The sequence below is a fragment of the Notamacropus eugenii genome, chromosome 1 (assembly GCF_028372415.1).
Source record: "Notamacropus eugenii isolate mMacEug1 chromosome 1, mMacEug1.pri_v2, whole genome shotgun sequence".
Classification (NCBI taxonomy): domain Eukaryota; kingdom Metazoa; phylum Chordata; class Mammalia; order Diprotodontia; family Macropodidae; genus Notamacropus; species Notamacropus eugenii.
The window spans coordinates 7,658,843-7,685,513 of NC_092872.1; the positions used below are offsets into that span (position 1 = coordinate 7,658,843).

Below are 26,671 nucleotides of genomic sequence, written 5' to 3' on the forward strand. Positions count from 1 at the left end.
GATTATAGTATGCTACCAATTATGAATTACAGATAGCCTCATTTCTGTCAGATAATAGAAAAGCACACGGTTTTAGAATCTACTATAAAATGACAACAAGAAAAGATATTACTAACGCAACCATTGGAGATATCTCCAGATAGCTCCTGTCTTAACTACAAGTTATTTCTAGTTCTCTTTTCTCTTTAATCCTTGTCATCATCAACAAAATGTTATCTTTGCTCTTTGTTTATGCTGTAGGAGCAGTTATCTGAGGTCCTTGATGCCATGTTTGAAAGGACTGTGGTGTCTGAAGAGCATGTCATTGACCAAGGGGATGATGGTGATAACTTTTATGTCATCGAACGGTAAGAAACTGAGCCTTGAAGGTTATACAGTAATAAAATCCTTTATTCAAAGTACTTACAGTGATTGTGACCATGGAATAACTCCCCAAGATTCCTTCAACAGAGTACACCATGCACCTCTTCAGGGAGCTCTCAGAACCCTAGGGATCAAAGGCTTTATATTCTTTTCACTCCAAAATCTTTAGAAGATATCCTGGCTTCATTGTCCATTGTTGTTTTTTGTCTCTGTCATAGTAAACCAATTAGAACCTCAAAACCCTTTTACTAAAATAGAGGAGTTAGGTAAATACAAAATACATACATGTAAATCAGCTACAGGCATTCTCTTATTTCACATAAATGACCTGGTACAGGCACAGCTTCAGTGTAGTTCTAAAGATGACATTTGCAGTTCTACCCTTTTCTAGGTCAGAATTGTGTTTTCTATAGTGACCTGAACATACCCCCCCCCCCCACCTTTACAGCTAGCTGATTAGTCTAGAACCTTCAGAACTTAAATGATATCCAAACCACCACCATCTCAAACCTAGCTGAAGTTCAGCAAGACTCTTTTCTTCAATGTCTAGACATAACTCCCAACTTATAATTTATTGATGAAACATTGGACCCATCACCCTATAGAAAGATTAATACTCTTTCATCAAAAGCACTTGATAAACAGATTATCCAGTAAAAACTACACACCATTGAATTTGTCTAAAGTAACTTAAATGGTTTACTAGGAGTTGGTGATGATCCAGGAATGGAATAAAAAGGTCTTCTGGGCAGTATCTACATAAAATTCAGTCAACAATATGTTGACCAAGAAGCATCAAAGAAGTAGCTGAGTAATATAAATTTATTTATGAAATCAGATAAGTTTATGATAGCAGTTCAGGGCCAGGTTATTGCCACTAAAAATTACAGAAGGTTATCCTTTTGGAGTTTAGATTTAAGTATCAGTGAAGGTTATGCAAGGACATGATAAGTGTTGTGCAGCATAATACTTCAGGCTATAAAAAAAATACATAGTGAATAAAAGACATGACTTGGTCACTAGAATTATACATCAGAAGCTCACTGTCTTTCATGGACTGACTGACACATGACAGGTTCTTGTACAGTGATATAGACCGCCAATGTCCTAGAGAACTCAACCAGTAAACTGCACTACAGTATTTAAAATTGAATTATTGCCCACAGTTACTTAGATTTTACTTTGGTCCGTAAAACTTAAGAATATTGCAATAGATGTTGCCATACCAAGTACTCATAGTGTCCAAGCCAAATGGGGTGAAAAGCTTTTGGAATATAAAAGATATAGATAGCAGCATGCCAAATGATAAAATGAGGTATATTTCATCACCATCATTTTGTCTGCTGTCCTGTTTATACTGAGGATGCTTTCTCCGGGCATATAGAAGTTAGGTTATTACTTGTCTGTGCAAAAGCAATTATTTTACCTACCAGTGCAGTAATTGTAAAAATTTAAATATAAACATATAAATAGCAGAATAGTTAACTCTCAGGACCTTTTCTTTCTTACTCTGTTAAACAAAATGAGATACTTTTCTATTGTATGACATACAATAGATGCTTAATATGTGCTTGTTGACTTAGAGGAGTAGGAGAAAACTTGAGTGCTTTATTACTTAATTAAAGGCAACAAAAAAAGTAACATGAATAGAGAAATCCAGAAAACAGAACCATAATTCTAGATGCCCTTAATCAGCAATTGAAAGCAGAATTCAAGAAGAATATAAAGAATCAAAGTAACACAAAGAAAATAATAAACAATTCAACATCAGCTGGAAACTTTAGTGTAAACATTTGACTTCTAAAGTCTACAGAAGATAAACTGCATTCTTATACTTTTCTTCAGTTATATAAAGTAGTTATTTTTATTTAACCTACATGATAGTTCCGAGAGCATTAGATATTAAAGAATAATAGGATAGGGACTTGTCTCAGGGCCTTTTCTATCTGAAGTCTATTGAAATAAAAGATTAGAAAAATGTAGTGGGGGTGGTGGTCATGGGTGGTGGTGGTAATGACTGCTGCCACCGCCACCGCCACCAGCACCACCTCCCCAAAGCCCATCTTCCACGTAGTGGTAGGGTAATGACAAAATAAAGAAATGCCAGCCAGTGCAGCTGATGGTGGGAATTTTATGTGTGCTCTGAGATCTCTACGGTGTCTGTGAAGATCTGATAGGAACATTGAAATGTGGGCCAACTGGATTCTAGCAATGTCATTCATTTGTTCAGCACCCCAATAAGTGTAATATAACTGCTCCTGTAAATTTAGGAAATAAACAGTATATCATAGGGTTTCAAACTGGCCCTATCCAGCATCATCATAGTCAACTTGACACACAAGGCAGCAGAGTGAGTACCATTCCTTTCTGTTCTAGTACCAAGCCAGCTGAAACAGATAAAAAGTACCAATAGTTTACTAACTAAAAATGCTTTGATATAGATAATGCTGATCATTAAGGAGAGTAAACCTAACATGAAATGGACTGAAGATATAAATGTTTTTATTATCGCCCAATACTATATCAGTCAATGAATTTTCAAATATTCAAATGTATCTGGGATCTTAGCAATGATGATTGCTACTCAGCCTCCCTGTCCATCCCATGTGACTCATATATCTTCCCAGAATTTGCCAGTCAGCATATTGGAGGCCTTCTTCATTTTCTCCTGACATCATGTGTATACCAATGGAGCACTTTGGCCATCTGCCTGCCATCTGACAACATAACCAACCTAACTTCTCTTTCTATCATACAGTTATCTGACTAATTCTCATAATACTGTTCTTCTTTGGGATTCCTCATTGGTTATATGTTGCAGCCTGCTCACATCCACTGTACGTCTTTCCATTGCCCTTTGTGTGATACACCTCCTTAATTCTTAAGGGGAAAGGATTTTCTAAGTCTTGTTGCCACCACAGCAGCAACACCAGTAAAATGTTTGTATTCAGAAGACAAGCATTTGCTCTCATGTAAAGAATACATAAAGCACATAAAAGTGCTTTGCAGTTTCCTGAAGGCAATCCAGACCACTCTGTTTTCCACCTTGATCCAAGATGATCGTCAGTCTCTAATATCAATCCCATGTGTTAATCAGTCAACAAGTATTTATTAACGACTTACCGTGTGCTTATTATAATAATGAAATGTTCAGTAAAAGCAAGAAATGGCAATCCCTCTAATGACCTTGAAAAGGAGAGAGATATAAATAGAATGGATTTTTACAAATGCCCTTTTTGAATTTAGTTCCAATGTTATAACAAAACAGTAATTTGTAAAAACTGGTATCTTCTATAACCATCACAAATAAATGTTTTGCCACTATATCTGATAAAGAATGTAGAAACAATTTAGGACCTGCACACAGCACTTTATGGTACCTCCATTACCACAGGAGGGTTAGTGGAAGAATGGTGGTGCACTCAGAATACTCCTGAGGAGAGAGAGGTGTCAAATACCCTAATAGCAGAAGTGGCTTGGGGAAATTATTGAATTTTTTAAATGAATAATTTTATCCACCTAGGGAAGAGTCCACAGAATATTTATGCATAAACTTATATGTTTATGTGTGTGTATATGAATGTTAGGGGATGATGACTCATCCTTGGACTCTTTCTAGATAACATAATATAAAAAGGCTAAGATCTAAGAATTGAATCTTATTTGCCTTCTGTGGACAAAATCCACATGAACTCGGCCAACTGTATGTTGACAAAGAAACATCTCACAAATGACTGAATTTTCTGTAAATTTGTTTTTAGAAATTGAGTAGTTGATGATGGTGATTCAAAATAGGACTTTTGTCGCCAAAAGGGTAACCTTAAGGAGCCTGATTTTAATGATCCATGTTGATTATAGGAGGAATGGCAGAACCTGAAAAATATATTACAAGTTGTAAAATACAATGTATGTCAAATAACACGAAATGGCCTGGTGTCTAGAATTATGCATTAGAATTATCTTATAGAAGCCAACCAGCAAAGTTTATTGGAACTGAACCATTATCACAGATCAGATTTCCCCAACAGTGATGTAGTCATAATCTTTTTTTTTTACTTTTAAAAACATTTATTATCTATTTTTAACATTCTTTTTTTTACTATAGCATACTTTTTATTTTTTAAAATTTATTTATTTTTAGTTTTCAACATTCATTTCCACAAGATTTTGAGTTCTAAATTTTCTCCCCATCTCCCTCCTCCCCCCATACATTCTGATTACCCCCTCCCCCTATCTGCTCCCCATCCTATGACTCCCCTCCCTTTCCTTATCCCCATCACCTCTCTTTTCTTGTAGGGCAAGATAGATTTCTTATTCTGTATTTCTTATTTCCCAGTTGCATGTAAAAACAATTTTTAATATTGGTTTTTAAAACTTTTTAGTTCCAACTTCTCTACTCTCCTCCCTCCCCACCCATCCCCACTGAGAATGCAAGCAATTTAATATAGGTTATACATGTGTAATTATGCAAAAGACTTCCATAAAAGTCATATTGTGAAAGACTAACTATATTTCCCTCCATCCTATCCTGCCCCCCATTTATTCCATTTTCTCTTTTGACCTTGTCCTTCTCCAAAAGTGTTTACTTCTAATTACCCCCTCCTCCCATTTGCCCTCCCTTCTATCATCCCTCCCTCACACCTACTTCTCCCCTTCTTCCCTACTTTCCTGTAGTGTAAGATAGATTTTCATACCAAATTGAGTGTGCATGTTACTCCCTCCTTAAGCCAAGTGTGATGAGAGTAAGCTTTACTTTTTTCCCTTTCACCTCCCACCTTTTCCTCTCCAATGAAAAAGCTTTTTCTTGCCTCTTTTAGGAGAGATAATTTGCCCCATTTCATTTCTCCCTTTCTTCTCTCAATATATTCCTCTCTCACTCCTTAATTTTATTTTTTTAGATATTATCCCTTCCTATTCAACTCACCCTGTGCCCTCTCAAGAGTTACAAATATTATCTTTCCATGTGGGAATGTAAACAGTTCAACTTTAGTAAGTCCCTTATGATTTCTCTTTCCTGTTTACTTTTTCATGCTTCTCTTGATTCTTGTGTTTGAAAGTCAGATTTTCTATTTAGCTCTGGTCTTTTCATCAAGAATGCTTGAAAGTCCTCTATTTCATTGAATGACCATTTTTTCTCCTGAAGTATTATACTCAGTTTTGCTGGGCAGATGATTCTTGGTTTTAATCCTAGCTCCTTTGACTTCTGGAATATCATATTCCAAGCCCTGTGATCCCTTAATGTAGAAGCTGCTAGATCTTGGGTTATTCTGATTGTATTTCCACAGTACTCAAATTGCTTCTTTCTGGCTGCTTGCAATATTTTCTCCTTGACCTGGGAACTCTGGAATTTGGCTACAAAATCCTAAGAGTTTTTCTTTTTGGATCTCTTTCAGGAGGTGATCAGTGGATTCTTTCAATATTTATTTTATCCTCTGGTTCTAGAATATCAGGGCAGTTTTCCTTGATAATTTCATGAAAGGTGATACCTAGGCTCTTTCTTTGATCATGGCTTTCAGGTAGTCCAGTAATTTTTAAATTGTCTCCTGGATCTATTTTCCAGGTCAGTTGTTTTTCCAGTGGGATATTTCACATTGTCTGCTATTTTTTTGTTCCTTTGGTTTTGTTTCATAGTTTCTAAGTCATTAGCTTCCATCTGCTCCATGAGCTGTTGGCCCTCCTTCCTTTTCCATCTGGCCAGTTCTGCTTTCTAGGCCATTCTTCTCCTCATTGGCTTCTTGGATCTTTTGCCATTTGGGTTAGTCTATTTTTTAAAGTGTTATTTTCTTCAGCACTTTTTGGGGTCTCCTTTATCAGGCAGGTGACTCGTTTTTCATGATTTTCTTGCATCCCTCTCATTTCTCTTCCCAATTTTTGCTCTTCTTGTCTTATTTGGTTTTCAAAATCCTTTTTGAGCTCTTCCATGGCCTGAGACCAATTCATATGTTTCTTGGAGGCTTTGGATGGAGGAGCTTTGACTTTGTGTTCTTCTGTTTGCATGCTTTGGTCTTCCTTGTCACCAGAGTAAGATTCCTTAGTCTGATTCTTTTTTTGGTTTTTGCTCATTTCCCCAGCCATTTACTTGGCTTTTGAGCTCTTTGTCAAGGTAGTTCTCTGCTTTCAGTGGGGGTAGGGGGTGTATGGTTAGGCGGTCGATCCCCCACAATCTTTGAGCCTAAGAGTTCCAGAAACAGTCGATGTCTCTGCTCCTGGTGCTGCTGTGGCTGCAGTGGGTTCCTCTGCCCCTCTCCTCTCTGCCATCTTGGGACTGGGGCCAAACCACTCCATTCTCCCACACTGGTCCCACACAGGCTTTTTCCACTGACCTTCCAATTTGTCCTTTGCGTTTTGGGGTCCTGAAGTCTGGAAACTGCCACAAGTGTGAGAGATTCAGTCTTCCCAAGGCCTGCTCAGGTCATGTCTGTGCAGGTGTGGCTCACCTGTGCACCTGGACTCTGCCCTACTACCACCATGGTGTGATAGACACTTCCCGGCAACCTTCCAGGCTGTCTTGGGCTGGATATTTGCTTCGCTCTGTCATTCTGTGGGTTTTGTAGCTCCCAAATTTGTTTATTGAGTCATTTTTTACAGGTATTTGGCTGGGTTTGGGGGCAGTGCTCTAGGAAGTGCATGCTGTTACTCTGCCATCTTGGCTCTGCCCCTACCCTCACCCTCCCACCCCCTAGTCATAATATCTTAAATAAATGTCACCGTATCAAATACTAACAATTTCTAAGTTACATGGAACAAAAAACTTCAAAAATAAAGATCCTGAGTGGAGGAAATTGAAGTCCTGTGAGAAGAGGATAAGGTACATACACCATTCCTCTTGCCATATCTGCTACAAGATTTCTGCCGAGGATATTTTCAGCAATCCTACAGAAGTTGATTGTATATCCATATACTTTTATTCACATACAAAGAGTTTTTATTTTTATCTGAAATAGTTCATAGAATTAGTCGAAAAAATGAATCAGTTAAATATATTTTTATATGTACATAAAAATTACAGCTAGATAACAACTTGTCCTAGGATTAAGAGATGAGATAGTAATGAGATAATAATTCACATTTGTATGGTGCTCTTGGCTTTGCAAAACATTTTATGTGCACTCTTTCAGTCCCCCTGTAACCTTGTGAAACAAGGGATGTATTATTTTGTCCATTAACAGAAAAACAAATTGAGTTTTGGAGAGCTTGAATGCTCTGCCTATCATAACACAGCTAATGTTTCAGTGACGGTGTCTGTCCTCTGATTATTTCCTGTAGCTATAGCTCTTGCTTTTAATCCTTTTTTCCTTTCAAGCCTTTTTAAAAATCAAAGTCTTTAACTCCTCATTCCCACTTCCTCTTATGCCTTAGATATTTCTATTCAAGTCACATTTCTGAGCCTACAACTCCCCAAAGGCCAAAACATTTTGGATGCTATTATATACTTGAAATTACCTGGCTAAAGTAGGTAGGAATGTAATGATCTCTTACCTAATTAGGAAATAGAGTTATTCATCACAAACAGTTAACAGTAATTAACTAGTAAGTTGAAGAGATTTTTCATTTTGTTCAGGTACATTTCAATTTGAATGTTTTAATTAATTTAATTATAGTCTCTTAATGTTCTAAGACAGTTTTCCATATTCTTTAACTGTGCACTTTTCCCGAAATAGTAATGGGTGCTACAGAGTTTTTAGTTAGGAACTCACAGATTTTTTTTTTACATACCTCCTAGATAAGAACTCCCTGACTGCTCCATCTCACATTGTTTTTTTCCCCTTTTCTTTTTCCTTAATTTTCTCCATACAGCTGAGAACATAACCATCTAATGTTTTTTTGTTATTCTCTAATCGTTTTACAAGTGATAGTTTTGTCTCAACAAGACTGTGAGGACAGAGAACTAGTCTTGAAGCCTGGACAACCCAAGTTCAAGGCTAGTCTCAGATACATACTGGCTGTGTGACCCTAGGCAAGGGACTTAATCTCACAGTGTCCTTGGGAACTCCCTCAGACTATCAATTGCAGAGAAGGAACCAATCTACCTTTGTAGAATTCCCTTATCTGGGAGTTTTTCTTAATGAAATCACAAGTCTGGTCACTCTTCCTATTTCTTGTATTCTCTGCACCTACCACAAGCCTAAACACTCATTAAATATGTTATATCCCTTCAGATGATAATGATAGTTATCATTTAAAGAAATTCAACTTCAGATGATTATTTTGCAAATAAATATCCTTTTAAACCTTGCGTAACTTAGGTGTTTGTGCTAGAAAAATAAACCATGAGTACTTTGCATGTCAAAGGCATATTTCCTCCATTGATAAACATGTCATTTGGAAGACACTCAGCACAGAAGTTTCAAGTGTGAGTTCTGAATAGCAAAAATTTCCAAGATTGAACAAAGCAAAATTATTTATAATTTTTGGAAAACAAAGTCAAAGAATGGGAAGGTACAGTACAGAGAACATAGTCTAGAAAGTTTGCACGATTAACAAATCTATCAAAATTACTCATGAAATTAATGGATACATTCAAAGGTGAACTGCTGAGCCTTATAATAAGCTTGGTGGTACCCTCCAGAATGTTAAAAGAATAGTAAATTAGTAATAATAAATAGTAAAACAGTAATAGTAAATAGTAACAGATAATATATTGTAAAAAAATTTCTCAAGCAAATAGCTGCAGTGCTTTCTTTGCTCTGTGCAGAAATAGGAACTTTTTGAGAGTCCTTCAAAACACCATCTTCAGCTTTTTGAGCCATTTTTTTATGCAGTGCTACATTTCTAGATGCATATTAACACAATAAAAGATATGTACATGTGTATATATATGTGTGTGTACACACACACACACACGCAAACACACACAAACACAGTAGGTCTGGCATACTGATCCCACACTTCTAAACGTGGGAAATTAAAGAATGACCTTGAGCTCATTGGGGACCCAGGAACCAGACATTGTTCTAAGCTTTTGTCCACAGCACAGGTACTCCTTCATCCTTGGGTTGTTTTCAGATTTATTTGTCAAGTACAGGGTGATAATATTTTTTAAAATGTTATTTAAACATTCAGAATAACATTAGTTCCTTGTTTCACTATACAGGGGATGTAACCTGAGATACCTGGTGAAGTTGTTTTTGGAGCCCTTAATGACCTAAACACAACTTGAGTTGTGTGAATGAGGCCCTTTTAAATTTCAACTCCCTAGCTTTTAAGTGTTTTTATTCCTGTTCTCAGTCTGTAAATCTTCCTGGGCAAAGGGTAGTGTAATGACTGGGATACAAAGACAATCAACAGTCTTAGAAGAAATAATGGTATCTTTTTTCATCAAGTAGGAGAAGGGAAGATTTAAGTCATATGGCCCCAGGCGAAATGAGGCAGACTGTACACGGAATAAAATGAATGTCATTCCCTTTAGTATGTTTTTACTAGTATTTGCTGGAACATTACTTCACCTAAGTTACCTTCCTCAGTTCGTTCATAGAAGGGGGTTGTTGCTGTGTGATTTTCGGTGTTGGGTGAATTTCAACCATTCAAATGTGTACTTGAATTTTAGGACACTGAGTCATGTTCCAGTTCTCCAGGAGACTAGATTATTTCTAGGCCCTTCCCCATCCTAACCCACCTTTTACTTCCCAGTGCATTGACTTGTCCTAGTACTTAATTATAGAATGTTAAAGCTAGAAGGAGCATAGAGAACTTCTATCAGTCCCTTTCATTTTACAGGAGAAATCTGAGGACCAGAGAACTAAAGTATCCTTTCTGAGCTTGGTCACAGAGTCAAAGAATTTGAGAGCTGGCAAGGGACCTCAGTGACTTCCTAGTCCAACCCTTACCTGAAAAAAAAAAATCCCCACTACATACAAATGGTCCTTTAGCTTCTGCATGAAGACCGCTAGTGAGGGAGAAAACCACTTTGGAATACCTCTAATCATTGGAAAGTGGTTTTGGTTTTTCCCTGCCATCAAGACTAATTTTGCCTCTGCAACTTTTATCTATTAGTTCTGGTTTTGCAGTCTGGTTCAAACAGAACAAACCCCTCTTCCTATAACACCCTTGAAGGTATTTGAAGATAGCTCTCATGTCTCCCCTGCATCTTCGCTTAGTCAACTCTCACCTGATCTTCCTATGGTATGGACTTAAGGCACTTTACCATTCTGGTTGCCTCTCCCTTTATCAATGCCCTTCCTGAATGTAGTGCCCCAAATTGAACACAACACTCCATGTGTGATCTGACGAGGACACAGTATAGCCGGCCTATCCTTTGCCTAGTGCTAGACCCCATCCCTCTCTTAATGAAGTCAAGAATTCATTAGGTTGTGGTTGTGGTGGTTGTTACTGCCATATCACACTGTTGACTCATTGAGCTTGAAGACCATTGAAATACCTAGATCTTTCTCAGACAAACTGCTCCCTAACCATGCCTCCCCATTTTCTACTTGTGAAGTCAGTTTCTTCACTACTTTAAGATGTTACATTTCTCTCTTTAATTTCATCTTAAAAGTTCAGCCCAATCTTAGATAATCTTTCAAGATATTTTTTGGAACCTAGCTCCATCACTGTGTGTGGACCCTTTTAGGTCCATTCATTCACTTATTTATTCAGTCAGTGCTGTTAAACAGATAGCTGGGTCAATGAATGAAGCATCTATTAAGCACTTACTATGTGCCAGGCAATGTATTAAGTCCTAGGCATACAAACACAAGAAAAAAAAGATAGTCTTTATGTTTTAATATGGAAAAGAAAACACATAAAAAGAAACTGGAAATTAGAGCAGGGAAGAAGTATCCACATGAGGGGGTGAGTAGCTCGTAGATGTGTAGAACAGATGTACTGTGGGATTATGAACACCTTTGTACATAAACAAGTAGACCTACTTGTTGTGTGCTGGTAAGGCAGACCAGTGGGTAAGCTGGAAATAGAAAATGAGCAAAATGGCTAGGCCTTCTCTTGATAAGTCATTTTTAGGTAAGGGACTTACCAAACATTGAATCATCTTGAAGGTAGAGCTGTCACTAGGAGGACTGGCAACAGACCATGATGGTAGTGGAGCAGGTCAGAGGGTAAGCCTGAAGTAGAGAGAATACCTACTTAGTAAATGTATAGGGAAGGTGGAAATTAGTAGTGGTAGAAACAGGTCTCCAAATCAGATCTCTGACTTCCATTCCAGTAATTCTTAGGTTCTTTTCTTTCTAAATTACCACTGATCATTTGGAACCCATCATCCTTTGAGTATAGAGGGGATATTTTCCTCTTAAATGCATGATTATATGTTGTTGTGAAATCTTGCTAAAGTTTCCACCATAGCCTTACCTAGAAAAAGACTTTTTGGCAAAACTCGAGGTACTTTTATGTACCTACCTCTTCCCAGAATCCTTTTCATATTGTTAAAAATACAAAATTAAATTAATCCTAGCACCAGTCTACAAGGAGTCCCACTATTTCTACTTTATCCAAAGAGGTGCCTGATTATTCTTTCTCTTTTTTTCCTGTCTCTAAACTAGTTCTCTGTTTATATTAAAACCATCCTGTGGTTACTTAATTTAAAAACAACAAACTAACCTCATCTGGCATATATTGTTGTCCAGGTATCTTTGAAAGCCTAAATGGTTTCTTTGCCTGATTTCCCTTTATCTACATGTATAATTTATTCCCTTTGAAATCTTTAGTGAATTAGTAAAAACAATTTTTCTTTATAAAAACCATATCTCCTTTCTCTAGAAAATTATGCTTGAATAAGTTTTCATTGGTGATAGTTGCCACCTTTCATAATAAATTCAACTAATTTGACTTGTGAGATAAAGGTTTATAGTTTCTAGAGTCCCCTTGAACCTCTCTCTACCATTTTAGAATCCAGATTGGTTTCCCATTTTATCCTGGCTTTTAGACCCATAGTGTGTTTAACCTGCTATTTGGTCCCTGGCAACATTAACAATTGCATCTTTTATGGTAGAGAACATGGAAAGTTGTGATCATCATACACTCCAAGGGACATAGACGTCTAATGTTAGGAATACGTATTCCACCTTCACCCCCAAATCTTTTCTTTTTGCTGTATCTTAAGGCTGTATCTCAAGACCATCCGCTCCTGTTTTCCACTCCTTACTTATTTTTCTACCCTGTTTAGTTTCATTTCAGTGTTCTTTTTTTATTTACATTAGTATAGTCCCTGTGCATAGTATTCTCCTAGTTGATCTTATTTCATCCTTCATCAATTCATATAATTCTTCCCATCTTTCTAGTTTTTATTTCTTATGGAAATTCAGTCTTAAATACTTACTATAAAATGCTTTCAGAGTTAAGTCAAAGTATAATTTCAAATAGGAATTCCTGTTTTATTTCTTCTAAAGCCATATCCAGTTCCTCATGGGAGTAGGAAAGTGACCCTGGGCTCTCAGAAGTTATTCCAGAAAAACCTATCTCTATCAGGTTCTACCAAGCAGAGAAGGACCATAGGATCATAGTTTTAAAGCTGGAAGAGACACTAGGCCATCGCATCCAGACTATTCATTTTGGAGATGAGGAACTGAGACTCAGAGGTGTTAAGTGATGTGCCCAAGGTTACAGTTAGTTAGCAAAAACTTTAAGTTATGAACCTGGCAGGGCTATGTGTCTATTATCTGTGGAACAGCCTAGGTAAATTCAGGGAGGCTTATTATCATATTAACCACAAGAACATCATTTGGAGGGAGGGTATAGGTAGTCTCAAAGATTATCTGCTAAGTTATAGAAAGATTGTACTCTGCATCAGTGGATGTAATTACCAATTAATGAAATTAGAGCTCCTTGAAGTATTGTTAAGTACTTACTTCATTTTATTATTCCAAACTTAGTAGCAATCAACTAAAAAAGCTTTCAAGTAAACAAGTGATCATAAATATAAAATCATAATCTCCAAGTTAAGTACATATTAATCTTGAGCAATATAACAAATAGTAAGTTTTTGCTTTTATGTCTCATTTTTATTTCCTTCTGCATCATATTTTTCTTATTATTCATGGTTGTCATCACTGTCTATATTGGTCTTACTGCATTTGATTAGTTAAAAAGGTCAGGAAAAGTATAGGATGATAGTTGGCAGGCAAGGTTGGTTTTTGTGAGGGTTCTTGTTTTGTTTTTAGGCTAGGAGAGACTTGGGCAAGCCTGTAGGCAGCAATCAAGGAGCCAGTAGATGGGAAGGGCTGTCCTCTAGAGAATATGAGAGGGGATAGTATCAAGTACAGAGAGAGATTAATGGTTCCCAATTCTGCTAAAGTAACAAGGGCTTTTAAAGTCTGCTAATCAGGATGTAGAGCAATATGCTAGATGTACAAAAAGGTTCATAAATAGGTTTTTATTGGAAATAATTTCATATAATTGAAGCTTATGTCTTCACTCTCCTAGTAAGCTTATACATACATGATAATTCCTAATGACCCACTCTAATAAACTGTGTGGCATCTTTGTTCTTGCAGTGGCTCATATGACATTCTGGTAACAAAAGAGAATCAAAGTAATCGGGTTGGCCAGTATGACAATCGTGGCAGTTTTGGAGAACTCGCCTTGATGTACAACACTCCCAGAGCTGCTACCATAGTTGCTAAAACGGCAGGTTCATTATGGGGTCTGGTAAGTAGAGGGAAATGCGTATTACCTGTTCTGTCCTACAGTTCTTTATACTTCCCGTTCTCTCTTTGTCCTCTTTGATATCACTATCGCTGTGGATTATCTGTTCCCCTGGGCATGAGGGCATCGCATTTTTGTGCAGGTACATTCTTCTACTTTCCCAAAATAGTTTGGCTGTAAACTATAATAAGCACTTACTAGTCCTCACTTTGTTAGCTTACTATGGTATACACCTTTTTTTCCTGTTCATGTTTTTGTCAGACAAGAGGAAGAGAGAGGATAATAGATTAATCTGATAAGCTACCCTGGGAAATTACTGATAACTCTTATGCATTGTCAAGAATCCCAACATAGCTCACTGTGAGCAAACATTCTTTCACCTCATTCTATCCATTTCCCAACAGCAGTAGACAACAAGTATTAGATGCCAGGAAAAACTGATAACCGTAAGATATAATACCTCCCCAGTTATGCATTTTATTTAAGATACTAGGATTAAAATCCCTTCCATTGAGTTTATTGGGTTTTTTTGTCTAAAAATGGTTACTGATTGTTGACTCTTTAATTCTACTATTCCTTCCTTCTCTCTGTGGACTCTGTACTGCTCTGGTATGTTCTATCTTAGGCCAAAAGATACTATGACATATGACATGTAACCAACTCTCTTTCCTTTAGTTTAAATAAAGATCTTTGATGTCTTTGCAGATGAAATGCCATTTTCTGTGTTTCCTTCATTATTAGTTTGGTCTGCAAGGTAGAAGGGACATGTGAAAATCCCATAAATGGTGGAATAAAATCAAGTTTTTAAGTGCTTAAACCTACCTAGCTTTTTTCTAGGTTGAGGTTTCTACTATCTGGTGTCATAGCTAAATCAGTAAAAGTTATTGCTATTGCTTTTAGGCCACTAGAGTTTGGGAGATGTTAACGTTTAGGGAAATTCTAATTCTGTGTAGAAGGTGAGTTGCATTTTAGTCCTCTCTTCTAAATCCACAAGTCTTAAAAATCTGATGTCTGGTATCATTTTATAGCATTATTTTTTTCAGTCGGATAGGAAGTGTTAATGTACAGATATAAAATTAAGAGAATAGATTAAAAAATTTCTAGAAATAGCATAGAGAGAAATACTGGGAAATAAATCTGTTATACGTCACTAAACTGACTAATACTTTTAGAGTTGTTCACTAATAAAGTACTATTTCCTGAATGGATCCATGATCTCATCAGTATTTGTACTACTTCTAGTGTTACAGTTTTCAGTTTATCAGTCCTTTCTCATCCGGTGCAGTTCTTATTTACCTCCTAAGTCCCCTGTAGAGGATCCACCCAGCTCACTGGCATCCTTCCTCTAGACCTTTAGACATTTTGTGAGTACCAATAGATGAATTGTTTACCCAGGGCAATCCATAAAACCAAGAAAAATATATAATGACTGCTTCTGCAGCAGTGCTGGCAAAATGGCAGAAAAGGAAACTGAGAATGCTGTGAATCACTGAGTTCTTTAGATTATCTGTACATGAATTTAAAAAGTAACAATCTCAGGAAGTGCTAATACAAAATAGATTTAGGTAAAAGACACCTTATGTCTTTAACATCTGCTAATATTTATTGGCATCCCTGTAAAGGTAAATTTTAAGTGTTTTATGTTGTTTTATGTTCAAGAAATAGCACCAACTGTGCCTCAAACACCTGCGTGCAGTGTGCTGTGAAGGACACAAAGAAGAAGACGACAAATGCCTATTAAAACATAAATTATAAAATAGTTTGGCAGAGAAAATAGTAATGCATAAAAAGTTAAATAATAGTAACATGTTCGTGTTATGCATAATATAGCAAGGTGTTTAGTCAGTATATTTATTAAGCAATTACTACAGTTTTAGACAACGGTGGAAAGTTGTGTCATGAGGAACTTCAGGGTCCATTGATAAATTAGTTGTGTAAACAAATTGTGCAGGAGGAAAAGACCATTTCTCTGTGTGTGTGTGTGCACGTGCGCGTGCGCGCACACACAGGTTTTGTTGATAGCAGAAACAACTCATTGTCTTGTTTTATATGTAAAAAGCATTTGCTTTACTGTAATTCAGAATATTTTCCAAACCTTTCTGTGGATCAGTTGAATTGTTTTCCTTCAGTCCTCGCCATCTTTCTTCAGATTGTAATATCCACTACTTCTGCATGTTATTCTGAAGGGAAAGCTGGAGCTCCATCATCAGGTCTTGACCAGGACGGTTTAGTCAGTGACTCCTTTGGTTAGAAGCTCAGTTTCTAGCCCAGAGAGGCTGGTAAAATTGCTGGGTTGGCCTTGTTGGTTGTCTGGGCTCCCGTCACCCCCTCTTTGGAATTCCAGTGTTTGAGCATAGCTGCCTTCTTCTTTTTCCCGTGCTTCTGCTTGACTAGGCCTGATGTAGCTTAGAAGCACCTCTCCGTAGTTTCCATAATTTAACAACTGCAGTCATGCCAGAGGAATGAGCAGCTTCAATTTCTGCTGGGTAAAACTTCTCTTCCCAATAAAGGGCAAAGCATTCGCCTCTTGGCTTCCACATTCTTCCACATTCCACGGGAAGAGAAGATTCCAATACTTTTTCTGGCTTGATTGGCCTAGACCACCTTTTGGGTTCAGTATTTTAGAATAACATTTTATCATCAAAAGCTGGAGCCCTGGTGGATCCTGCAAACTTAATAGGGCCAACCCATCTTCCTCATTAAAACTTCAACCTCTCCATTTGGTACACCAGTGAATCCATCAGTTCTATCAGAGTTGGGGTAATCAGTATTCATACTGAAATGTTTCTCATTTTTCATACCACTAAAGGCTTCATTACTTATTGTTTGTGTTTTCCTTTCATTTAACTGATCAGGGTTTGATACCTGATTTTCCCTTTTCCCATGCTTTTGATTATTATGGTCTATGGCTTCTTGAGGAAGAGGGCTTTCTTTTACTTCCAAATAAGATGGTGCCCCTTTGCCTGGTCTGTTTTGCGTAGAGTTGTCTCTTTTTTTAAAAGCACCATCATTCTGGTGAGAAGTCGGAGGATATGCAATATCCTTAATTCTGTCATTTTTAGCATAAGATTCATCACACTTAATTTTCTCTTCTGTCCATGCCTCATGTACTATAGAAGAGTTCTGTCTTTCAGAACCTTTGCTCCTAGATAACCCACTGTTTTCTAAAATTTGTCTTGAGTTCTGAGTGTCCCTTTGAAAATGAGGAGGTTTTTCATTCCTTGGTTGTCTGGTATCGTTTTGAGGAAGGTGTTTGGATTGATTATAGTCTTTTATAGTTGATCATAGTCCATTTTGTTAATTATTCACCAGTCTCTGTTGTTCCTGATGAAGCTACTGAGACTCTGATTTGGATTCTTCCATGCTTAAAGACCCCATTTTCAACTCCAAGAAATCAAATAGCATGCTAGGTGCGGATAGCCTAGGATTTCCTAGTTCCTCTACATCTTCACATCTTCCTCATCCCCTGCCTTTTCCTTTGCCTCTTGCTGGCAGACCCAAACAAGTTTCTGCTTATTGCTGTTGAGAAGAACATTTAATGCTGCTTCTAAGTCACAGTCATTATCCATAAGGGCCGGCCTGGATGCGTCTTTACTGAGGTGTATTTCTGTTATGTCCTTCAAAGCCTTTTCATCAACCAGCTCTTGATAGACACTTTCATATTTTCCTTCAGATTTTGTGATCTTTTCTTTCTGGAGAACTTCCCTTTTCTGATTGCCTCCCATACTCATGTCAGCATTACCTCTAGCACCACCACCTCCTCCAAATGTCTTCGTCCCTTTGCTCTTTGAAACTTATGCAGTAGCAGCTCTTCTTTGCTTTTCAAATTCGTCATTATCACCTGGAGGTTTGGCAGGGGCTCTCACCTGCGATGATTTTCTCCAGTCAAGTTCTCCGCTTTCCCCTTGGACATGAGACACACACTTCTGTCCAGAAGTGCCAATGTTGCTTCTGTTGTGTTTTGACAAGCTTCTTTGTAACTCCCATTTTTCAATAAGGCGTTGTGTTTCACCCCCAAGGACTACAGTATTGGAGTCATGTAATCAGTAATGCATGAGAGTTTAACTTTGGTTCAGGCTAATTTTTGAAATATAATTAAATTGTACTGCTGTGGAGCTTACATGGCCATCAGTTGTCTGCAAGTGCAGCCTCCTTGGTGCAGCTTTGGACTCTTCGTTATCCTTTGGAGCAGCAACGCTGAGGATTTTTCAGTCTGTAGAACACATGAGCCTTCAAACTTTCCCACTTTTTTGCCATTAAGGTCACTAGGGAGGATTTCTTGCCAGTAGTTCTCAAATTTGTATTGAGGGCAATCAGCATGATGTCATTTATATTGACTTTGTCAGGAGAACTTCTGCAGACTTCGATTCCTTCGTCTGAAAGATACTTTTACTCTGTTCCATCGTCAAAAGCTGAAACTCCATCTTATTAGTCAACCCACCTGGGACAGAGTCATGCTCAGGACTTAAGCCATGGCAGCTATCCAGCTCCAGAGGCACTCTCCAAGTGGATGAAGGTGTTGGGAAGGAGGAGAGAAGGGATAGGAGGCCTCAGACTAGAGACCAAAAAACTGTGAAAGACCTTTTCTTACTGACCTGGTTAGGGAAAAATGCTTTATGAAGGAGCCAAGATTTGATCTGACACTTAAAAAATGGTTTTGGATGGGCAGAATAAGAGGAGAGGGATCATGCTGAATGAAGGAAACTTTCAGAAAAGTTTTCAGGAAATACAATAGGTTAACTATTTTGACTGGAGCCAAAGAGTTAATGTAAAGGTAGAATAATTTAGGATAGATAAGAGAAGGATTTGAATGTTAGACTGTATAAGTTTGGACTTGATTAAGTATGTATTGGAGATGATAAGGGTTTTTTAGCAGAGGTGTGGTGTGATAAACAGTATTTTCAGGAAGATTTATTTAGTAGTGGCATCTTTTTTAATATGATTGGAAGAAGAAATATGCTAGAGACAAGAAAAATATGCATTAAATAAGGTGACAAAATTATGTGCCACTTAATTTTTTAAAGTTATTGTTTATTTTTAACTTTCTTTTTAAATCTTGAGTTCCAGTTCTCTCCCTCCCTCCCTCTTCTTTCCCATCCAGTGATAAGGCAATTCACATTCACAGTTCCTACCTGTGTACCTCCCTCCATCCCATTGTCTTCTGTTTATTTTTCTCATGATTTTGTAATTCTTAAATTCTCTCACCTAGATCTCTTTTCCAGGTGAGTTGTTTTTCCACTAATATATTTCACTTTTTTTGTTCATTCTTTTGACTTTGTTTTATTCATGTATCATTTGAAAGATAGAAATTTCTCATCTTTCTATGAAGAATCTCATCTTTCATTATATCTCCCAGATATGCACAAATGTGTTTCATATTAAACAGGGAATGCACATTCTTTAATCCTTAGCCTCTATTGTAATTTCTACTCAATGCTTAGCTATTTTTAACCCAGAAGCATCCAAGTCCTTGAATGCTGATCATGTTGGATAAGTATTTCCGACACATACTGAAAAATAAGTAGGAAAGGGAACTTGGCATAGTGGATAGAGGATTGGACTTGGTATCAGTAGATCTGGCTTCACTGACTACCTCAGGTATACTGTGCTAGCTCTGCCATTCTACATAATTCACTTAACATCTCAGAGCCTCGGTTTCCTAATTTGTAAAATGGGGACAATACTAATTGGCCAACCTTATAAAGTTATTGTAGGGAAAGTGCTTTGCACACATTAAATGGTAAAAATAGTGTGGGTGATTTCTTTTGATTCATGCATGAATTGGATTTAAGTGAAGCAGAATTGCACGAAGTCATCGTCCTCCCTCTCTCCTCCAGAGTCATCACAGTCCAGTGGCAAGAGAGAATCAAGATGACTGATGATGTATTTCTGCTGGGGATTGCTCCGTGACTGAAGGGACATTTTCATAAACATTCAGTTTACTCAATACTGTTTGTAATTCAATAGTCATTAAAATTTACATATGAAAGTTAGAATATCTATGTTTTTCTTGTAGGACCGAATAACATTCAGGAGAATCATATTGAAAAACAATGCAAAGAAGAGGAAAATGTTTGAATCATTTATTGAATCTGTGCCTCTACTCAAATCCCTAGAGGTAAGAGCTGCTTGAGGAAGAGACAGTTGTTTCATTTAAGGGATGTAAAGAATGCCAATTTGAGGAACCAGTCATGTACCAAAATTCTTGGTAAAGGTCATGTGGATATATTTTAATTCCTGGGAATGAGCAGAAGTTGCTGAGGAAACTCATTTTTTCTGAGAGAAGATGGTAAGGTAAAACAAAAAATAATATTCATGAAGGATTTATTAAATGCTTACTATATACTAAGCACTGTGGTAGGAGCTAGGGATTTAAATAAAGGGAAAAACACTATCCCTGCCCTCAGAAGGCTTACATTCTATTGGAAAAGAAAACATGCAGGCAATTCTGTATGTGCAAGATGTATACAGTATAAATGAAAAGTCAGTAGCACAAGCAGTAGGACTTTGGAAGAAGGAAGGGTTGGGTGGGAGAAATAAGTTTAGTTTTGAGCCCATTGAGTTTGAGATAGTCAAAATGCAATTGGAAATGTGGAGAGAAGTTTGGGCTGGATGTATAGATCTGGGAATCTCTACATAGAGATGATAATTTAACTTGTAGGAAGTGAGGGATGTTGTAGAGCGAGAAGCAAAGAGGACCCAGAACACAAATCTTTAAGGCTCCACAATAGTGTAGCAGTTGTAATAATTAGTGGATGTGACCTGGTGGAAGTTTCAGCAAAGAAAACTGAAGAGCTGTCAAACAAGTAGGAAGAGAACCAGGGAGACAAGTGTTGTGAAAAGACTATCCAAGACCAGATCGCTGTTAGTATAATGAAGAGATCATTCAGAGAAGCTGAAGTTTTAATTGAATAATGAGACTGGAAGTCAGCTTACAGAAGTTTAGAATTGTGGAGGAGAGGAAGTGAAAGCAGTAAGTGCTGACAAAGCTTTCTCAGGGAGTTTATCTGGGAAAGAAGAATCATAGCTAGCAGCGATGGTAGGATCAAGTGAGGGTGGGGTTTTTTGTTACTTTGTTTAAGAATGGAGGGATCCAAACAATGAATGGTTAAAGGATATGAACAGGAAATTTTTAGATGAAAAAATCAAAGCTGCTATGTATAGTCATATGAAAAAATGCTCTAAATCACTGTTGATTAGAGAAATGCAAATTAAAATAACTGAGCTGTCACCTCACACCTATCAGATTGGCTAATATAACAAGAAAGGAAGATGACAAATATTGGAGGGATGTGAGAAAACTGGAACACTAGTATAGTGTTGGTGGAATTGTGAATTGATCCAGCCATTCTGGAGAGCTATTTGGAACTGTGCCCAAAGGGCTATAAAACCTGCATATCCTTTGAACCAGTCCTAAAGAGGTCAAAGAAAAAGGATCTATAGGTGTAAAAATATTTATAGCAGCTCTTTTAGTGGTGACAAATAATTGGAAATTGAGAACATACCCATCAATTGGGGAATGACCAAAAATGTTATGGCATATGATTGTAATGGAATACCATTGTGCTGTAAGAAATGACAAGCAGGCTGATTTCAGAAAAACCTGGAAAGACTTATATGAACTGAAGCAGAGTGAAGTGAGCAGAACCAGAACATTGTACACAGTAACAGCAGTATAGTTATAATCATAAACTATGAATGACTTAGCTATTTCAAGGATATGATGGCATTTCCAAATAGTCAAGATGGAAAATGTTATCTCCCTCTAGAGAAAGAACTGATAGTCTGAGTGCAAAGTGAAGCATACTTTTAAAATTCTTCTTTATTTTTCTTAGGGGTTTTTTGGGAGGGGGGCAGGGTGATCTTGTTTTGTTTCACAGCGTGGCTAATATAGAAATAGGTTTTGCATGACTACACACATATAGTCTACATCAAATTGTCAGCCTTCTCATGGAAGGGAGAGAGGAAGTAGGTAAGGAGAGACTTTGGAACTCAAATTTTTAAAAAAATGAATGGTTAAAATCGTTTTTACATATAACTGGAAAAAGTACTTTTTTTAAAAAAAAATTGTCATTAGGTTCCCTGAAAAGCATGATTTTATTTAAAAAAAAAAAATAAACCTAGAAGCTCTTCACAAAATCATAGGTAAAAACTTCCCAAATATGTTAGAAGCAGGGGAAAAGATAGAAACATTGATAAACCCTTGAAATTTCAAGAAATATCATAAAAAATCCAGAGTTTTCACATCAAAGAAAAATTACTATTAGTGTATAGAAAGAAACAGACCACCAAGGAACCATGAGACCTGGCAGCTTTCAGTAAAAATGAGAGATCTTATAATATTCCAAAAGATAAGAGATTTAAAACTTACCCTGCAAAGTCTAAGTATAATCCATACAACTCTGGGGGAAAATATGGACCTTTAATGACATAGAGAACTTTTTATTCTTTCTGATTAAAGTACTCGAGCTGAGTAGGAACTTTGAAATTCAAATACAAATGTCCAGAGAAACCCAGAAAACTAAATTTATCTGAGAAATTGATTTCATATATTTTTAATGAGTTATTAACAACAAAAGAATAGTAATATACTCGAGTTCTCTTATGATCTTTTTCTCATAGTCCTTGCCATGGGACCTCCTGTTATAAAGATAAAACTACCTTTATAACAGGATCCTGTTGATAATAGAACCCTTGTCCCTTATGCCAGTGACTTCTGTGGGATGAACATTGTGAACAAGTTCTGTTGCACTTAGCTAAAAGAAAGTCCCTTTCCCCCTCTGTTCCTTAGGTTCCTATATAATTAAAATGAAGGGCTTTGGGCTGGGTTATCTCTAAAGTATCTTTCAGCTCTGAAATTCTATGTTGTTCTTTGTACCTAAAATCAGTTGTTGTTGATGGTATTTTAATACTTTTATATATATGATGGAGGCTCACAAGTGTGCTTTTCAGTTGAATTGTCCAATAACTAGTGGGTTATGGACTATTACAGGTTTCAGAGAGAATGAAGATTGTGGATGTAATAGGTGAGAAGAACTATAAAGATGGAGAACGAATTATTGCTCAGGTAAGTATGCTTTGAATTTCCTTTCTTGTTTTAACATTAATTTTAATGACTTACCTAATCTGATTTGGGAATTTCATTAGATCTACTTCATCAGTCATTCAACAAGAATTTATAATGTTCTCAGCACTTAGGCCCTGGGGGATACAGAGACAGGTAAATGCAACAGTCTTTTCACTCAAGGATTTCAAATCTTTTGAGGGAAGACAACATGTACATGTATAAGTCTATATAGAATAAATAGAAGACCAACTCTAGGCTCAAATAAGAGGGGAGGACAGGAGCAACTGGGGCTTCAAAGATGCTCTTCGTGTTAAAGCTAGCACTTGAACTGAGTCTTGAAATAGATGAGCAATACTGTGGGCACAGGCAAAAAGAGTACGTTCTGGACATGGAGAAGACGAGATCAAGTACTGTATATGAGGATCAAAGGGAAGGACAGTTATAGAAAGCTTAAGGTTAGAAAAACAGGCCAGAACCAGGTTGTAAAGAGTTTTATAACCCAGACAGACAGGTTTATATTTTATTCTACAGGCATTGAAGTTTGAGGAAGGTAATAGGGAACTATTGGAATTTGAGTACATCTTTTACAAGGATAATCATTTTGGGAGCTATATGGAGGATAAACTGAAGAAGGAAAAAACTTGAGATAAGGATACCAGTGGGGAGACTTGAACTAACATGGTAGCTTTGTGAGTAGTGAGAAGAGGATGAGTTTGAAAAATATTGTTGATATAGTAATATCTAGATTTGTGACTGATAGGATATTTGGGGTGAAGTATAGTGGTGGGTTGAGGATAATGCTAAGACTTAGGAAGTTGGAAGAATGATTGTACCCTCTGCAGTGATAGAAACTTGTGATAGAGGGGTAGGTAGAAAGGAAAGATAATTAATTTTATTTTGGACATTTTGAATTTGAAATGTCCTGTAGGCAGTTGGTGATGCAAGACTAGAGCTCAGGAAAGATACGGGGTGCAGGATACATAAATCTGGGAGTTATATACATAAACATGATAATTCAATCCATGGGAGTTGATTTGGTCACCAAGGGACAGTAGGAAGAGAAGGCTAAGAGAGCCTTCAGATATATCAATAGGGGATGTTATATGGATGGTGATCTTGCAGAGGAGAATAAGAAGCAGTGGTCAGACAAGTAATAATTGCCTCTGTCTCTTGTTTAGTTAAGAATACATCTACTACTCATAGTTTTGAGAAGTATATGTGGCAAGTGAAACATGAAATGACTGAAGAAACAAAAGTTTGATCTTCCAAGCATTTCAGTTTATTAAGCAATACATGCCAATTGACTAACAAATTAGGACCAGGCCCCTTCCTCAGCTTAGTGTTAGATCCCAAATACAAGGGACTGTAGACTTTTATACATGAAAAACAATCAAATAAGACCAAATAAATAAAAAGAAACAATTAATCAGGATACAACATTAGGTAATCTGATTTCTAATAGGAGGAAAGATAAGGACTTTCCAAGTTGGGAGAAAATGCCTTGCATCAATCTTTAGATCTTACTGGATTTCTGATCAGCATAACCTAGGTCCTTAGTTAAGGGTCTCTCTCTACACAGTAGGTGGAGATGGTCCAGTTTACCAGCTGTGCAAGTCTTGGTTCAAACAGTACAATAAGGTTTTCTTCAAATTCCCACAACTGAATGAAGTTTTCTAATAAGACAGAATTTGGACTAGACCCATAGTCAAATAGAAGAGAAACTAAGTTTAAGTTAGCTCCAGAATTGAGTCACAAGGTAGAGTCAGTGTGGTTCATTCAGTTCCCACAATTAACCATTTCCTGTTCTAATTCACTTCCCTCAATTTCTCCCTTTTGATTCATGGGGGCAGTGGGCAACCCACTGGCTTACTTATCTATAAATCTGTAAGGTTTTTCATATATTCATAATCAGAATTATGTAAGGCCCATTGCAGATCAGAGTAGTTAGAGGGCTCACAGTAGACTAATTTTGAGAAAGGAGACTTCCATGTCACCAAGGTGAGCAAGAAAACACCACAAATAAAAGGGCAAAGCAATACAATAGTGATCGTCGGTGTTCAATAACAGTACGTCTCCTTGCACCTCAGTAACCCCTTCCCAAGGGCCGTTTAATCTGCTCCTTTGGAGTCCCAGGTGTCTCATGTCGTTGTTTGGACCCTGTGTGTTTTCCCTTGGACATTCTGGAATAGGCTTCATTCTCAGGATAGCTGTGAAGGGGGCTCTGCTTCTCTGGTTCCAATTTACTTGAAGAAGTTCCTAGATAATTCTGCTTGTAGCTTAATAGTCTAGTACAATCTTTTAAATTGGTTTTCTAATCCTGAAACTTTAGAAAATTTCAGTTTTTTTATGTGCCACTTGCTGTTTCTGTCTTTACCTAAATTTACCCTGTACCTCATATAAGAATCTTTTTAAAAATTTCATGAGGGTCTAACTTGTAAAATGAACTCTTCTGTCTTTAAATATTGTCAGATAGATTCTTTTAAAATAGAAAAATAATTTCACTTTCTTTATAATTATCAATACAATATTATATATAAAATCCTTAATCCAATTTTGAGAACTTATTATAAAATATAGTCTAAACCTGGATTGTCATTCTAGACACATTTGGAAACCAACCATATACATATGGATAAAATTCTTAGAGAAAACAGCCTAATCTAGTTGCTTTCTCAAAATTTGCTATTCCATTTAATTAGAGAACTTTTACATTGTATTTTGTTATTACTTGGTCTAATTCCCCCTTTTAGAGGATATCATCCCTATATTATAATTTGACTACAAATGCACATTAAAATTATAAGATTTTTTCATACTTGGCATCTTCCTGTAGTAACTCAGAGATGTTCTAGTATCAATCTGTTAATTAATACATTTAGTATATAGTCCTTACAAAACTTCTACTTCCCACTTGCCCTGGTTTTTGAAATTTGCCATGAAATGAAAAAGAGGGACATATTTATAACAAAGTCAAGACTTGTTCCCTCAGGGGCACAGACTGACCTGACATTTACAAAAACAAGGGGGAAAAGTCCCTTACTTTTTTTTTTCCCCAGGCATGAGTCAGATCTGACAGCTCATTATGTTGTTAAAGGGTATCAAAAGCAAGGCTCAGGATTATCTATGTGGGGAAGTTTCCTGTTCAGAAAGGAAATAACAATGGGGAAATTGGGAAATAACAATGGGGAAATTGAGTCAAGAGGATCCTACCTTAGGCCATGCCAAGGTCATCCCCTCAACTTTTCCCAGAGACAGACATCCACCTCTAACACTTCTCAGACTGCAGCACATCCCATTTTCTACTCTTGGCTTCATATCAACGCAGACAACCATCCCTGTAATCAAAACTCAAAACAATGGTAAATTATAGTCCAAGAATTTTTACCTCAAATAGCACAATTTCACTAACCACAACTTAGGACTTGAAAACTATTAATTTTTCATGTTTGCCTAACCGTTACATTTCATTTATCCTTTACTTATAAATTAAAGCTAACCACATTCTGGGGTTTCAAACATACAGCAAATACCTGATAGTTGACTCATTGATGTATTGAAGTTATATTTTTAAACCATCCTGTACATTTTCATAATTTTTATAAGTGGTAGCCAAACATTTTTAAGGGAAAACTCATTTTAGTAATC

The 26,671-nt window shown here is 36.9% G+C and overlaps 1 protein-coding gene and 1 pseudogene across 2 annotated transcripts in view; one reads left to right on the top strand and one right to left on the bottom strand.

The window, feature by feature from the left end:
- PRKAR2A (protein kinase cAMP-dependent type II regulatory subunit alpha) overlaps positions 1-26,671 on the top strand; it is a 120,718-nt gene that overhangs the window by 68,439 nt on the left and 25,608 nt on the right. For both annotated transcript variants that reach the window (XM_072651755.1, XM_072651760.1), the window contains exons 5-8: positions 241-347; positions 13,809-13,962; positions 19,976-20,077; positions 22,952-23,026. In XM_072651755.1, the coding sequence (XP_072507856.1) occupies positions 241-347; positions 13,809-13,962; positions 19,976-20,077; positions 22,952-23,026 (438 nt within the window). The remainder of the gene's footprint in view (positions 1-240; positions 348-13,808; positions 13,963-19,975; positions 20,078-22,951; positions 23,027-26,671) is intronic.
- LOC140520586 (tudor domain-containing protein 3 pseudogene) lies at positions 16,215-18,415 on the bottom strand (annotated as a pseudogene).